Here is a 17,839-nt window from a genome sequence, read left to right as displayed (position 1 = left end):
GGAGGAGGTTGTACTCATTTATAGAACTACAGTAATACTGCATAAGAAGATATGTTTCTAGGGTCAGCTAAAGTTAAGCAAAGTCTTTAATATCTAGAGTGAGTTTTTGGAAAATAGAATGAAAGCATGAAGACATTTTGAGAATACCTATTTGGAGTAAGTGATGTTCTCCTTTAGATGTCTAAACCTCCTAGCAATCTGTAGAAAATACCAAAATTTAACCTTCAGACACTGTCATGTAACTTTTACTCTTTTATCATGATACTTACCACATACCTAAGTCATTGAGACCTATGGGCCCAAAGTACAAAACATATCCAACCTAATTAAAACATGTCTGATTGAATATGAGGGCCTTCCTAAAATGGAAACAGAAAAATGTAATAGTCTCTGGATTAGTAGTATAAGGACTGTAGGGTTATGTGTCCAATAGGCCAAGCTGAAAATGGACACACTTGTTGGAGAGTGTGTTGCCACTGTGCCTGCTGATTGTAGTCCTTGGTGGCCTCTTCAAAGTATACAGTACCCTCTCTTACTGTTCAGAGCAGCCAAGTCTCCATGGAGTCCATGGTGCCCCACCAATGTAGCTTCCTTTTTTCTCTTCTCCCAACAATATTGCTAAAGGGGTGTATCTTAGTTAGGGTTTCCACTGCTGTGAAGCACCATGACCAAGAGGCAACTCTTATAGGGGACAACACACAACATTTAACTGGGGCTGGCTTACAACTTTGGAGGTTTAGTCCATTATCATCATGGCAGAAAGCATGGCAGCATGCAGGCTGACATAGTGCTGGAGGAACTGAGAGTTCTTTCTATATCTTGATTCAAAGCCAGCCAGCAGAAGACTATCTCTTCCACCCTTGGTGTAGTTTAAGCACTGGATCTCAAAGCCTACATTAATGCACTTCCTACAAGGCCACACCTACTCCAACAAGGCCACACTTCAAAATAGTAGCACTTCCATGGGCCAAGCATATTCAAACCACCACAGAGTGACAAGAAAAATAGTCCTATATCTTCTTTTTGTCTTTTGACTCATTTCTTTCTCTCTGATTCTAAGGAATTAAGACAATTGTATTGGAAGAGGCTGGAGTTTCATCACACATGGGAATTATGGTCTCTGAATGACTTATACATTCATACATTGGTTTTCAGTTTCATCTTGCAAACAGAAAACCTTTGTTCAAATGGGTTAGAGTAGCCAAACATTTGCTTTTCCCTTTACCAAATTTCCCTTTTGTTGTTCACAGTAATATTTACTAATAAAGAATTAGATGCTCAGTAACTATGAGTTTCTTATTAACAAGCAGCTTAACTTATAACACATAAAGTTAAGAGATCCTTTGGAACCCAGTATAAGCTGATTGGCTTTTGGTTCTTCAGTGGAATGTCTCCATCTGAGACTTCCTGAGCCCTGAGAAGAGTTTCCTGCTCATCTTCTCCCTGGTTCTATGGATCCCACATAATCTGAGCACAATGGAACCAGGCTCACAGGACCCACTTTACTGTTACCCTCTCCACCATCCAACCAGTATTTGGAGGTCACCTTCAGCATTTCAGTGTTTGTGCGTTGCTACTCCTACTCTCTCTTTGGTTGGTCTCCCCAGTGGTACCTCCTCTACAGCTGTGTAAACTTAAAATTAACCCTTCCTCACTCCCATCATTCTCTAGTTGAGCCCATTGTTTGACTAAATGCTCTGACATCACATTTCCTTCATTGGGTATGATTATGGCATTTGAATTAAGAAACTATAGTTAAAGGTTATATTTCTTAGCTGAAAACCAAGAACTTATGTTGGTTTTAGCAAACTGTAAAATACACATCTGAGTAAAGGCATTGGTTGTGGCATATTACAGTAAGTGTGTTTGAAGTTTTATGAAGAAATATCTTTCCACCCAAGTATAATGACAGACTATTAAAACTGAAAAGCCAAATTCTCTTTAAGGCACACTCTCCTATGGCTTATAAAGTCTATTTGTCTTTCAGCATTGTCTCATAGGAAACAGGTGAGGATACAGATGAGATGATTTCTTTGTAGATATATTCATTCATCTAAAAGAAGAGAAATTTCCAACTTCATTTTACAACAAGAGCAGAGGTCAAACTAATGGGCATAGGAAGACTTTGTGACGGGAGAAGCTGATTCTGGAACAGATGGTGGAGTAAGAACTCAGAGATGGAAAAACAACATGAAGAACAGCACTTTGGTACCAAGCCCACTTAGATCAAGAAACAGGCCAGAAAGCATGTAATGTTAGCATGTTTCTTTATAAACAAACACATTCACCCTTAAATTGTGCCACCTTTGTTAGAGTAAAAGGTCTTGCTATTTTGGAAAACAGTAATAACTGGAAAACTGTGTTTCTATCAATTGGATGTGGAAAGATGAAGGATGTTTTACTCACTTTCCATCTTGTTATTTCATTTAGATCCCTTGCCCATGGTGAATACCAACCAAGTTTAGGGTAGGTTTTCCTACTTTTGTTATTATTTCCTAAAACTGTTTTCACAGACACAAACAAATGTTTGTTTTCCAGATAATTCTAAGTCTTATCAAATTGACAATGAATCAAGGTAAAACACAACTCACTGGTTCTGGTCAAGAATCTCAATTAATCTAATACCTTGTGTGGATCTTACTCCTATGCGCAATCACATGAATGGCCTAGGAAAAGAATTCTTCATCAGTCCAGGGGCATGTAGGTTAGTCAGAGGCACAAGACTAGAGAATTAGCTCTGGTATGCCTAAATGTAAGACATGAAATAGTGTTCAAATTTCCAACTCTGAAATTATTGGTTATGCAGCAAAAAGGTGTCTGGTATAGTTATTTTCACTGCCTGAAACCCTTCAACTTCCTATTGTTTTTCAGAAAATATTAATTGGGAAATTCTGGGTGAGTTCCAAGGTCTTATTGGCCTCCTCCTGATCTTGCCCTTTCTGGTCTATCTTTTACCAGAAGATATTCCATTTTCTCATACCATTCTCTTTGGTCAGTCAGATCTATACATAGACTATACTCTCAAAGCTCCAAGTCAGCAAGCAAGGTTCTATTTTAAAGTTGTTGAATATTATTTTTTTAAGCCTTCAATAAAGATAGTGCTCCATAAGTACTTGACGAATGAACCTTGAAATGCTGCAAAGATCAAATAGTTTTATTTGTTTGACCCATTAATACTTGTGAAGAATGAAAGTTAGTACAAATAAAATAAAGATAGATTGCCTTTATACTTTTAATGGAGTTATAATCTTAAGTTAAAGTTGGAATAAGCTGCACATATAGAGTAGATAAGACATCCAGAAAGTAATAAGAAAAAGAACACCTCAGATGTTGCTTCTCATAAGTAGAAAATTTGTTTTTATCTGTGTTATCTGTGCCGTCTGATGGAGGAGCATGAATGTGGATATGAAGTTGAGACTCTAAGAGCTGTACTCATTTTAATCTCTCAACCTGTGAATAGGTCTATCACTGGAAACTGACTCCCCATGTATTCATCTTGCAGGAATTTGTTGGCAAGCAAAGGACTCAAAAATGCGAGGATGTCCTTAACCTGACAGTTGGATCTGCACATATTTCTAGCTAAGGGATGGATGTCCTTAAATGACAAGCTTTAATTTTGCTTTAGTCTAGAAAATTTTAAAATTTTCATTAGTCTTTGTTGGGATCATTGAAGGATAAAAGAAAAATAGTCTCAGGAAGAAAATGTCCATTTACTTGTTGTTTAGAGAAAAAGCACAACTAATATATAGAGGAAACACTTTGATCTTCAAGCACAGTCTATTTTTTTTTGAGGAAATATGAGATACAGTGGAAGAGCCAAGGTCTTCAGTATCTGGCCTGCATCCTTTTCTAATGGAAAATCTAAGAATGCTGTGCAAATTTCTGTGTAAACTGGTGAAAAACCATGCAAACAAAGACTTTCTCAGAAAAGTCCATTTAGTGGCTTAATATTAACAACAACAACAACAACAACAACAACAAGCCCAAGCCAGCCTGGCTTCTGAAAGTGAGAGGTACAAGGCTCTAGTGAAAAATAATGAAGTCTTTTGTCTTGTGTGAGTGAGGAGACCCTCCATTATGCAGGCATATGTAATCTCTTTATTCCTGTTCCCTGGAGGAGAATTACAGAGAGGCATTTTCCTTTTCCCAGTTGGGGTTAATGTTATGCCCTCTCTACCTTTGAAAGTAAAACAAGATGAGGACCCCTGATGATGACTCAAATGTGGGAATATTCCTCAGCAAACACACACTCCCAGTTGCAAAAATATTACCCCTGGTTTCTTGCCAAGCCTTTGAAAAAAACATATGAAAGATTGATTCTTTTCACCCCCTCCCCACATTGCCTTTGTGCTGTGGAATTTCAAATGCCCCTTATATGACAGCCACATATATAATTTTTTCTAGGAACAGAGAATTGTGTCTTAAGAAATTGTCTCTATTTTTCTTGACATTTCTCCACCAAAAATATTTTTAAATTGGCCCAAAGATGATGGGTATAAGAGGGATCTTTGGAGTTTTATTAGCCTTTAAACACCACTAGTTGTTTATAGACACAGTAGCAGGGGTCCTCTATTCCTTTCTTTGTCTCTATGTCTTCTTTCTTAATGTTCCAGAACAAGGGTGTGGGAAAAGCCTGCACATTCTGTAATGAAAGAAAGGCCTAGGAGTCTTCGAATTATTTTCACTCATTATAGAAAAGTTAGATCACAAGAGAACATCTGTAGTAAATGTAATTACCACCCAAGAAATCTCAATATAGCTTCACAGAGCATTGAAGTTGAGGAGTTTTATTCAAATTCTGAGCCCTACAAGGTAATATATTTTAAAGTATATTCAGGTGTTGGTTAATGTGATGTAACCTTATCTTCAGACACTGAAAAAAACAGTTTCCCAGCAGCAATTATGTAATCTTGGGGGTGGAGAACAACAGCAAGAGAAGAGAAAATGGGCACCTCCTGGAAATGGCTTTTTCCTGACAACATTGAGGTGGCAAGGTAATCATCCAAGGTGGAGACAATGCAGATGGTAATGAGTAAGGCCCTGTTGATGAGCTCTTGCTGAGTCAAAAAAAAAAAGCTCAGGAAAAAGTTGTATTTTTATCAGGGAGAGTACCTCCCCCCCTTTTAATTCAGCTCTGTTCCAGTTGGAAGAATATCACCCCTTAATAGCAGCTAATTATGTCTTCCTATTTCTTTGGTACTCACAAAAATGTTCTTACAGATAGGTATGTAAATGCTTGATTAACCAATGTCTCATTGTGGATTGAAAAGAAAGCCCAATGTCTTTATTACAAATGTGCCATAAACAAACAAAAAAGAAAATCAACTCATGGTGGCCCTGCTGAAGTCTAGCAAATAAAATGTTAAAGCCCCAATCTATTAATTGGGGTTCAAAATTTGTAACCCAACTACTAATTTAGAAACATATATGTTTCATAATGTAATGATGTGGCTTTAATTTTTGTGGTGTGTGTGTGTTGCATGTGGGCACATGTGGGTGTGTGCTCCATACATCCAAGTGTCCTGGTGACTTCCTCTATCATTGTCTGCTTTACCGCCCTTGAGATAAAATTTTTCAGAACTAGTATATGTTCGTTTGAGTTGGGCTGTTTGGCCAGTGTGCTCTCTGAATACACCTGTCTCTGCCCCTCCAACACTTGGGTTATAAGCATGCTGAGCTGTGCCTAGATAGTTATATGGGTGCTGAGGATTTTAACTTATGTTCCCATATTTGCAAGTAAACACTCTTATTCACTGAGTCAGCTCCCTGAACATTTTGTAATTTAATAAAAATAAAAATTTCAAAATGTTATATATCACCTAAATCGTTCAAGTTTTCCACAGACATGAATTTTAATTTTTTATATTATTACTTTATACTCCAGAGATAAAACAGTTAAAGCAGGATCTTATTAAAACAACTTCTTATACCCAAACTCTATCTTTCCTAGGATATTGTATGCCTGAACCATGCTATGAGAATCAGTCAGTCCTTTCAAGCCAACTTCTTATTTTTTTTCAATTTTTGTTATTTTATGTATTTGTATTACTGTTGTTGCCCTGCCTTGGTCTCCCTTCCCACAGTTCCTCATCCCATTTCTCCTCCTCCCTGTCTCTGGGAAGATGTTCCTACCCCCACCAGACCTCCTCCTTCCCTGGATCAAGTCTCTCCAGGATTAAGCACATCTCCCACTAAGGCCTGATCAGACAGACCTCTGCTATATTTGTGCCAGGGGCCTTGGACTGGCCCCTGCATGCTCTTGTTTAGAGGCTTAGAATCTGGTAGCTCCCTTGGGTCTGAGCTAGTTAAGACTGTTGATCTTCCTATGGGATTATTCTTCCCTTCAGCTTCTTTAATCCTTTAAGAAGTATCTGCTTCTGTCTCAGTCAGTTGCTGGTAGGCCTCCAGGGGACAGCCATACCAGGCTCCCATCTGTAAACACATCTTAGCATCAGAATAGTGTTAGGTCTTGGTGCCCTCCCATGAGAAGGATCCCAGGTTGGGCCAGTCATTGGACCACCTTTCAGTTTCTTCTCCATTTTTGTCCCTGCAGTTTTCTTAGAAACAGGGGGAGGGAAGAGGGGTTATGGGACTTTCGGGGGAATGTGCAGCCAGAAAAGGGGAAATTATTTGAAATGTAAATAAAAAAATAAATCGAATAAATAAAAAAAATGAAAAAAAAAAAAGAAAGAAATTTGGACCCTGTCCTTCACTTGAGGCCTCTCCCCTCCCTGGAAGTAGTTGGTCCTTCCAGTTTCCTCTCCACAGTCTTGGGCATTTTGGCTAAGGTCACCCCCATTGAGTCCTTAGAGTCTCTCACCTCCCAGGTCTCTGGTACTTTCTAGAGGTTCCCTCTACCTCCCACCCCCTGATGTTGCTTATCTCCATTAATTCTCTTGGCCCACTAAGCTTCTCTCTTGTCCTCCCCCACCATATCTGATCCTGTTTACCTTTTCCTTTACCCCTTGAAAGGATAGAAAATAATACAGCCTAACTCTAATGACCCCAAGAAATCAGGAGTTTAAAATGCTATCTCGCTTTGTTAGAAACTAGGTAAAAGGTCACATTCCAGAGCCCGCCCTTTGTTTAGACCTAGCAGAAAGGCCTTGAATAGGTGATCCTGGCCCTATAGGGTAACTGAAAGTGGGCTAAGCTTATCTTCTGTAAACTTACACGCCATTACCCCTAAGCAGGAGTTCATGCAGCTGTAGACATTATAGGAAACTTAATTGGTCCACTGGCTCCAATAATTTAAACTGATTGGCCTAAAAACTATGGAGTGGTACAAATCAATTGGCTCGCATTTCGCGGGCTCTCCATGCTAAGAAATGATTGGTTTGTGATTCGCGGGCTTTGTCATAAACTTATAAAAGCTGTCGCAATTCGGCACTTGGGGTCCATAGTACTCTGACTCTGCATGGTGCACGGCTATGGAACCCAGAATTCTGGAATAAAGAAATCCTCATGCTACTGCATCGAGACCGTTTCTCATGAGTGATTTCGGTGTCGCCTTCCGGGGTGTGGGGTGCTGGAGCACCCTCGGTTTTGGGGGTCTTACACCCCTCTCTTCTCCTACCCAAATACCTCCCTCCCTCTGCCTCCCATGATTATTTTCTTCCCCCTTCTAAGTGGAATTAAAACATCCTCATTTGGGCCTTACTACTAGTTACACTTCTTATAGTCTATGGGTTATATACTAGGTTTTCTGTACTGTATAGCTAATATTCACTAATCAGTGACTACACACCATGCATGTCCTTTTTGGTGTGAGTTGCGTCACTCAGGATGATATTTTGTAGTTCCATCTATTTGCAAAATCCACAGTACCCTCATTTTTAATAGCTGAATAGTATTCCATTGTGTAAATGAATCACAATTTCTGAACCCATTTTTTGGTTAAGGGAGATCTGGGTTGTTTCCAACCTCTGGCTATTACAAATAAGGCTGCTATGAACATAGTGGAGCACATGTCCTTGTGGTATTGTGGAGCATCTTTTGAGTATATGCCCAGGAGTAGATTAGCTGGGTCTTCATATAGAACTATTTCCAGTTTTCTGAGGAACCACCAGATTGATTTTTAGAGTGGTTGTACTAGTTTGCAATCCTACTATCAGTGGAGGAGTGCTCCTCTCTCCCCATATTTTTGCTAGCATATGGTGTCATCTGAGTTTTTTTTATTTTGGCCATTCTGATGAATGTGAGGTAAAATCTCAGATTTGTTTTGATTTGCATTTCTCTGATGACTAAGGACTCTGAACATTTCTTTAAGTGCTTCTTGACCATTCGGTATTCCTCAGTTGAGAATTCTGTGTTTAACTCTGTACCCCAGTTTTAATTGGGTTATTTGGTTTTTTTGGAGATTAATTTCTTGAGTTCTTTATATATTTTGTATATTAGCCCTCTGTTGCATATAGCGTTATTGAAGATTTTTTTCCCAATCTGTAGGTTGCCGATTTGTCCTATTGATGGTATCTTTTACCTTACAAAAACTTTTCAGCTTCATGGGGCCCCATTTATCAATTGTTGATCTTAAAACTTGAGCCATTGGAGTTCTATGTAGGAAATTTCCCTCTGTACCAATGAGTTCAAGGCCAGCCTGGCCTACAGAGTGATTTTCAGGACACAGAGCTACACAGAGAAAGCTTGTCTTGAAAAACAAAGAAACAAAGAAACAAAGAAAACAAGACAATAACAACAAAAGATGCTACATTGAAAAGCAGAAATCGCTAAATGGGAAGAAGCAAAAAGACTACAATTTCATGGCATGTCGAGATGCCACAGAAATCCTCCATAGATGAGTAACTAAGAGACACTCTTAGGAAAAAAGAAAGTCTATCTTAATGGGCTATAGAGGTTATTATTAGAAAACTCAGTTATTAAGAAAACTGGTTGTTATTTCCAGGACCTGGGTACAATGCCCAGCATCCACATGGTGGCTCACAACCAGTTCTAGGGGATCCTATACTGTCAGCTGGCCTCCATAGTCACCAGGTACACACATGATACACAAACTTACATGCAAGTAGAACACCCATATACCAAACATAAAATACTTAAAAATGTAAATGATGTCTTTAAAATGAAATCCAGGAACAAAGGCAGTGCAACATAATATGCTTTGCACACTTCCTTGTAGTCTAACTAAAGAGAAGAGTATTTTTAGACTTAATAGTTCTTATTATAAGTTCATAGTGCCATTAATCAAATATCAGGGTACAAATATGCAAGCTGATCATTTGCCTAGGTTATAAAGCTGTCTTGGCTAATGAGGTACTTGTGGCAAGCCTTAAAAGAACAGAACTTTTTGGAATATACATTTAATGATTTTTTTTTTTTTTTTGCTGTGTGATATTTCTATAGCCATTGATGCTTTTGAGAATGAGGGTGCATTTTTGCTTCATTTGGGGGCTTTGAATTAGAGAACAAGCCTCAGCAGATGTAGCAGCATTTTGAAAACACATAATCCCTGTCCTCTGAACCGAGAGAAGCTCTCAGGGCTCTCCCTTCCAAAGGGAGGGAGTGGTCTTCAGTAGAGCTGAACAGCAGCATCCAAGTCAGCCAAGTCATATTTTGAAATGTAGGTCCAGGGAGAACTGTGGCCATAGTAGCATTCTCATGATCAGGGCTACAAACCTAGACCCTACACCATAAGAATTTGACATGGTTATGCAGGGGAGGCTGCTGCACTGCCACACTTAGAATGCCCGCTCTTAGCTCCAGGCTCTTTCCATCAGCTCATTTATCTACACTATAGACTGCAAGATCAGCCTCGCTGGTCATGAAAACACAACACAACATAGCCTCTGGGACACATTAAAAGCAATCCTATGAGGGAGATTTACAGCTCTAAGTACCTACATTAAATGTTCAGAAAGAAAACAAATAAATGACTTAATGATACCACTCAAAAATTTGGAACAACAAGAGCAAGCCAAACCTAAATCTCATAGTTGGCAATAAATAAAAAAAAAAAAAATCAGAGCAGAAACTATTAGAAACATAAAAAAGGATCAGTGGAGTCTAAGAGCTGGTTCTTTTAGAAGGTAAACAAAATTGATAAACCCTTCCCCATGAACAAAAAGAAAGAGAGATTTAATAAAACCAAATTAATAAACCCATAAATGAAACATCACAACAGACTTCAAGAAATAAAAAACAAATATAAGGGAATACTTTAAAAACTTGTACTCCATTGAGTTAGAACACCTAAAAGAAATGAACAAATTTTATCCAAGCCACCCGAATTGAATCAAGAAGAGATCAACAGAGGGGGGAATCAGGAAAGAGAAAATCATTTGGACTGTAAACAAAGAATATAGAAAATAAAAATAAAAAAGAAGAGATCAACAACCCTAAATAGACTTATAACTAAGGAAGGATTTGAAATAGTAATAAAAAGCCTTCCACCTAAAAGAGGACCAGGCCCAGATACATTCATAGCACAAATTTACCAAAATTTCAAAGAATATCTACAGCTAATCCTTCTTAGATTATTAAAAGAAAAGAAACAGAAGGAACACTCCCAAACTACTTTTACGAAAGCAGTATGATTCCAATACCAAAATTATATAAAAATATAATGATAAAGAAAACTATTGGACAATATACCTAATGAACATAGATTAAAAAAATCCTCAATAAAATACTTGCAAACTAAATAAAGACATATGTCAAAATGCTTATCCACCATGGCCAAGCTGGCTTTATTACAGAGAAGTTGTGGTGGTTTGAAATACATAAGTCAGTAAGTATAATAAACTTCATAAATGGACGTTAAGACAAAAATCACATGTGTATGTGTGGTATATATATATATATATGTGTGTGTGTGTGTGTGTGTACCTATGGGTTTATGTGCAAGTGTATATATGTGAAGGACAGAGATTGATGTCTGGTATTTCCTTAGTCATTTACCCTGTGCCTTTTGAGACATGGTCTCTGTCTGAACCTGACTGGGCTTGGCTGGCTAACCAGCAAGGTCCAGAGATAAGCCTGTTTTCTTAGTACTTGGATTACAGACTCATGCTGCCTAGGATGGCTTTTTATAGGGGATCTGTTTGTGAGAACCACAAATTGGCAAGGACTGGAGTGAAAGAGTGTCTACTGAAAATGATGGGACCTATGCTCTCACATACTCAGAAGGGCAAGGGCATTTTTATAGAACAAAAAAAGATAAATGCTTTTTGTAGAGATCAAATTTACATTAAAATATCCTATTATTTTTCAAGCCGTATCCATTTATTTCCTGAAATCCACAATGTGACATATAGCCAAGGCCCTTTCATTTTATGCTTTTTTGGGGTGTAGTGAAATACTATTAGGTTGTGTGTGGGGGTCTGAACTTTCTGAGAGTTTAAAGATTTTTTCTCACATCATATACTTTTTCTAAATAAAAGACCCAAACTTCTGTATATTAAAAAGAATCTGTTAAATTTTCCCCTTGAAGCATTCTTTGTATTTGTGACAGGACAGGATTTTGTGAAAACATGCTTTATTTCACCCATCGTATTCATTCATTTTTGTGACACCGTGTACCCATTAAGTCACTTTTCATTGTTAAACTGATCAGATTTCAGAAAAAGTGTGATTATTTTTTTGATTCAAATGACATGTTCACATATACCTTATGACATGATGTTTTTGCAAGGCCTAACTATAAATGAAATGATTTCCTGGGAGGCTTTGGAACATTTGTCACCCAGATAAATAACAGAGTACTGGCCCATGGGATTATCTTGGAAAAGCCCAGTACTTTCAATTGGCTGCTTTAAACTGAATACCAGATCAGTGTACACAATGGTTCCCTGAGGGTGCCTCTGGCCTCATCAACTGGGAGAGAGGAAAGAGGGGATGGGTAAATGTTGGGAGGCCATGGATCCCTTAAAAGAGTGCTCATTAGTGACTTTTCACATTGCTGGGACTAAATAGTTGACACAGAATCTGAGGATGGAGGGATATATTCTGGCTCACATATAGAGAGTAATAGTCCACCATGACAGGTGAGTCATGGTGGCCAAGGCTTGAGGCAGCTGCTCACACTGCATCTGCAGCCAGTAAGCAGAGTGAGATAAATGCTAGTGTCTAGCTAGCTTCCCTCTCTTAGTCCAGGACCAGCCCATGGTACTGTGCTGCTCACACCAAGGGTGGATCTTCTTATCTTAGTTATTCTAATCTAGAACTTACAGATATGACCAGAGGTTTGTCTCCCAGGTGATTCTAGATCCTGTCAAGTTGACAGCCAACATTAACCATGAAGAATGTGAAGAAGGTGAGGCCTATGACTCCTCCCTTATAACTCCTTCCCTTTTCAGCCTTGAAGTATTGAGATATTCTTGGAACAGTTATTCTGTGGATACTCTGGTCATGGCTTTCTTCCTGGGTACCAAGAGCAGAGTCATTCACTGGCAACCTTGGTCTTGGCTTACTGGTTGGTCCCCAGGACACTGAGTCATTAACTGGTCACATTTGGCTCACTGTGTATGTCCAGCAAAGAAATCAAGTTGAATACTTGAGCACAGACATGTTCACTGTGTGTTCCAAGCACAGAAAATTTGATGAAGGGTAGTTGTAACAGTGTAGAAACAGTAGGGAAGTTCTGAATTAGATGCAAAGTGGGTTATTTACTGTATGAGTAGTTCCTTATTTGACAGATGTTTCTCTTCCTAGTAAGTAAGCCAGCAAATCTGTACATCTCTGCCTTGAACTTGCCTGTGTAGTAGCAGCTTGACTAAGTAACTTGGAGATCATCATGAGTTGTTCAAACCAGTCTCATGTCATATACTCCAAGTGTGACACTGAGATGAATGACCACCTTGTCACAGCACAGTCACTTTGGGACTCAGGTTGTCTCTTTCCATGAGACCTTTCATGCTTATCTAATCTTATCACAAATACTCAAGCCCCGGCAATATTTATTGTCAACTCATAAAGCTACCATAGTACTCATATGACGTTTGTGCCTGGATGTCATCTATGGAGAGAAAGAACACAGTGGAATGTATCTTTATGATATAGGAGGTTTTATCTCTCTCACAAATTTCAGATACTGTTATAAAGTTATAGTTTCTCATCTTGTGTATACTTTGCTGTATTTCTTCATCATAGCTTCCCAATCTATAGTAATATACATTATGGAAAGATGCTTTAATGATCTTTCCTAGTAATGGATTTTGTAGAAGAGTCTGATTCCTTCCACTTACCACAAATTTGTAGACTACTTTGCCATATAAAGGTACCTATTGGCTTTATCAGCCATACCACTTTTATCATTTACACATATACATAATACATGTAACAATCTTATCCCAAATACTTATACACTTAGTATTAATCATAACACTATTTATTATAATGCCTGATATGCTTAAGAAGTCGAATTGATTTCCTTATTGACACTACATTTCAAGACATATATTAGACAGTAGCACTAAAATAATAGCTATATGGGGTTGGAGAAAATATGTGAGCAGTTAAGAGCTCTTGCTGCTCTTGAAAAGACCCAGGTTCAGTTCCTAGTACCCACATGGAGGCTCAGGACCAGTTTTAACTTCAGTCAGAGGGGGACTTGATGACCTTTTCTGGCCTCCCCAGGCACTGCAAGCACATGGTGTATAGACATTTCCAGCGGGGCTTTCAAATCTTAACAGATCCTTAGTAATAGATGAAGAAATCAGAATTATTTTTTAAAGAGTTTTACTTTTGCTATGTTTTCTACAGATTTTTTCCTTTAGTTACCACAAAAGATATAGATGATCAAGAATATTAATTTCTTTTTATCTTTGTTTGTAAATGCTTTTAGGTATAGTTTATTTAAATATATTAAATAATAAACATGACATATTAAGATACTAAAATAGTATGATTTCTAGATAAACATTAGCTATATTTTTGACATTATCTCTAATCATGAAAATGTAAATTCTACATTTGAGCTGAAAGTAAATATTACTGTCCAGAAAATGAATTCATTGAGAAAAGCTCCTCCCCCCATTTATATACTACTACTTGTGTTAAAGAATGCTTCATGTTTATTGGCATTACCTTAAGATTTTTGTGACTGCAGTCTCCTTTTCCAGTAAGTTCCTCGCCCTTATGCTGAAAACAGACTTGCGGAGCTGAAAAGTGTAAGGACCAGTTTAGTTTTAGGATAAAACGAATGCTCTATTCACAATCCAAGAGACCGAAGAGATCATTCAAACACAGCTTCTCTTTCCCCCTTTCCCTTTATGTCACATGTTACCTTACCTTTAACATCTCTTCCTTCCATTGTAAGATTCTCATTTTAGCTTCATTTTCCCCACCCCCCCACACATAATTTTAAATTTAGGCTCCATACATGACAAAACCTGTGTTAGTGTTCTGAGTTTGGCTTATTTCACTTGACATAATGATTCAAGTTCTTTCTTTGTTTTATTTTTATCTGTGTAGAGATTCTAACCAACTGTGAGGCTGCATAGTGTATGGTGTGTCCATTGCTGGTAGTGACCCTGTCAGTCACATGAATAAGGGCTTCAGTTTCCAAAGAATTTGATGTTGAAATTAACACCTGGGACCTGTATTTATCATTGCGTAGTTAGATGTTCTCCAGTCCTTACTCTATCACTGCTTGTTCCTGGCCTGTGATCCAACACGAGGTCAGGAGGTGTTTTATCCTCTGGCATGGAAACAGATGACAGGAAAGAAGGTCAAAATTTGACTTTAGGTGATGACAGTAAAGGTCATTCCAGAGGAATGGAGTAAGAAAAATATGGAGGACAAAGTCAGCTCTGTCCTACTTACTGGTTGCATGTTAGATTAAGAAACCACTTTCCAGGTGACCAAGTGGTCAAAAGAAGATAGAATGGGAGAAGGGAGAGAAAGGGGGGAGGGAGAGATAGAGAGGGGGTAGCATCCAGGTTATAGTCTCAAGGTCTAAGAGTGGGGTTCTTTCAGTAGTCAGCATTGGGAGCCAAAGATGGGAGAGTGAGCCACCATCTGCCACGAGTAGATTATTTTTTCTATCCACTTGGCACAGTATCAGTAACCATTAATAACAAAACATAGATAGGAACCAGGTTCTTGAACTCTGGAACTGAATAGCTCAGGAAAGCAGGCCAGGCTGGAATACATGATCTCCCATTTACTAACCAGTCTACAAACAAACACTACATTGTGAACTCAGATGCCTATATGGCCAAGTCTGGGAAAGGGCAGAGCCACAAATGCATCTTTTCTGCTGTGTGTGTTCATGTGGAAGTTAAAGTCAATATTTATTAAGTGTCTTCCTTTATCATTCTATGCCTTGAATTTTTGAGATAGAACCTCCCACTAAACCTGGGGCTCCCTCACCTGCTAGAGTGGCCAGTGAACCCCCAGGGAGTCTCTCATCTCTGTACTCTAGCACTGGGCTTACAGATCCTTACTGCTACACCCAGATATTTTTGTGAGTAGTAAGGCTCTGAACTCAAGTTCCCAGGTATAGAGAACAAGCACTTTACCCACCTAGCCATTGTTCTAACCTCCACAAACTGGTCCTTGCCATCACTACTGACCACTTAGGTAACATCTTGATGTAAATAGTTTTCATGTTACACAGCAGATCTGAAATAGAATGCAGGACCACCAAGCAATACTCTGACCTTTCCACCCACATCCATAAAAAGATTATCTTTTTGTAATAAAAACTAAACTGTTTTTTAATTGACTAGAACTCCTAGGAAAATTAATCACATGTTGATAGAGACTAGAGTGAGTGTCATTCGTTTAGAAGGTACATTTCATGGTAGCGTGTGAAAGGGCATTTGCTTTCCGACATCTGCTACACTTAAAGAGGTGACAGTAGAATTTTACAATCTGAGCTTTTAGCACATCTCACAGGAACAGGGCTCAGGAGTTACAGCTGAAGCTGAGAGGATCACTGGTCAGCAGTTACAGCTAAAGAGCCTATCATGAGAACACTGCTCAGGAGTTAACAGCCGAAGAACCTACCAGGAGCAGGCTTCTGCTCTTTGCGCTAGAAACATACAGCTAGGAGTCAAAAGTCCGGCCCAGGATGCAAGAGAGCCAGCAATGGCAAATGGTGGGCAGAGAAGGCAAACACCATGATGCTCAGAGCCAACAGCATGCCTTCCTTCCTTCCTTCCTTCCTTCCTTCCTTCCTTCCTTCCTTCCTTCCTTCCTTCCTTCCTTCCTTCCTTCCTTCCTTCCTCTTTCTTTCTTTGTTTCTTTGTTTCTTTGTTTCTTTGTTTCTTTCTTTGTTTCTTTCTTTGTTTCTTTCTTTGTTTCTTTCTTTGTTTCTTTCTTTGTTTGTTTGTTTGTTTCTTTCTTTCTTTCTTTCTCTTTTTTTTAAACTAGATATATTCTTTATTTACATTTCCAATTGTTGTTCTCTTTCCTGGTTCCCTGCTCCCGCCCCTGAAAATCCTATAAGCCATCTCCTCTCCCCCTGTTCCCCAATCAATTCTCTCTCGCTTCCCTGCCCTGGTATTCCTCTACACTGCAGCATAGAGCCTTTCTAGGACCAAGGGCCTTTCCTCCCTTTGGTGTCTAACAAGACTATCCTCTGCTGCCTATGTGTCTGAAGCCATGGGTAACTCCATGTGTACTCTTTGGTTAATGGTTTTGTCCCTGGTAGCTCTGGGGGTACTGGATGACTCATATTGTTCCTCCTATGGAGCTGCAAACCCCTTCAGCACCTTGGGTCCTTTCTCTAACTCCTCCATTGGGGACCTTGTACTCAGTTCAATGGCTGGCTGAAGGTGTCCCCCTGTGTATTTGTCAGGCACTGGCAGAACATCCCAGGTGACAGTTATATCCATTTTTTGTCTCTTGTGGAAGGCAGCAACTGGAATTCAGTCACCAGTCAACTGTGGTGGAGTAGCTGATACCAAACAAACATACTGCGTATTTGGGATGCTACCTAGCACAAAAACCTTGAGTTGATTAAAGCAAATGCAATGGTTGTACATTCCAGGCTTTCCTTAAGAATGGTATTACAATTCACAGCAGAAGTAGTAGGATGTCCTCAGTTTTTAACATATAACCTGCAGGTTAAGATTTACTGTGTTCTGAAAGATGCATATTTGATATGCTAGATATCTTTCTCTATATATTTAAGCTGTTCTTTTAATAGTAAATAACTGTCTGTAGACATCAATTGTTCTTTAGTCTTCCACTGCTTTATATTTTTCCCTTAGAAAAGAGAGTCTTCAGTGAAGCAGTATAGGGCAAAACCAGAACAGGGAAGTGGGAAGGGTTGGGTGAGAAAACAGGGGGAGGGAAGGGGGATGATGGGACTTTCGGGGAGTGGGGATCTAGAAAAGGGGAAATCATTTGAAATGTAAATAAAAATATATCGAATAAAAAAAAAAAAAGAAAAGAGTCTTAGTCTGTGTTACTCACAACGAACTTCGAGCTACACTGCTCTGCAGTGCCCTCTTCTGGCCTCAAAAGATACTTCTGGTCACCTGAACAAGACTAAACAGCTATTTCAAACCATGTAATTTCAGACCTTAAATTGCAAATCACAAGAGTGAAAGGAGTCAGTAACATCTCACACTGAATCTAAGTGCACCAAACATGTAGGAAATAGGAAGAAAGAGAAGGGATCAATTCGGATAGAGCTTGCACTGGAAACAAATGATTAGTGGAAAATATGTTTTGCAGTTTTGTTTTCAAACCTAATGCATTCAAATCACAAAGTGGCAATTCCTTGACTGAATTAGTGAACACAAATACAATAAATTTTAATTTAAGTGTTAAGGTAAAACAGATTTTTTTAACATCTTAAACTTTTGATTTCAAAGATAACCCCACATCTTGAGAACTCTTGTATTCTTTCCTAGCTTGTATTAGATCTTAG

At 38.7% G+C, this 17,839-nt stretch overlaps 1 protein-coding gene across 2 annotated transcripts in view; it reads right to left on the bottom strand.

The window, feature by feature from the left end:
- Positions 1-17,839, bottom strand: part of Nalcn (sodium leak channel, non-selective) — a 293,583-nt gene that overhangs the window by 51,362 nt on the left and 224,382 nt on the right. For both annotated transcript variants that reach the window (XM_052190478.1, XM_052190479.1), the window contains one exon: positions 14,041-14,114. In XM_052190478.1, coding sequence (XP_052046438.1) covers positions 14,041-14,114 — 74 coding nt within the window. The remainder of the gene's footprint in view (positions 1-14,040; positions 14,115-17,839) is intronic.

The sequence above is a fragment of the Apodemus sylvaticus genome, chromosome 8 (genome assembly GCF_947179515.1).
Source record: "Apodemus sylvaticus chromosome 8, mApoSyl1.1, whole genome shotgun sequence".
NCBI classification, from domain to species: Eukaryota; Metazoa; Chordata; class Mammalia; order Rodentia; family Muridae; genus Apodemus; species Apodemus sylvaticus.
This window is presented reverse-complemented; position numbering and strand designations above follow the sequence as displayed.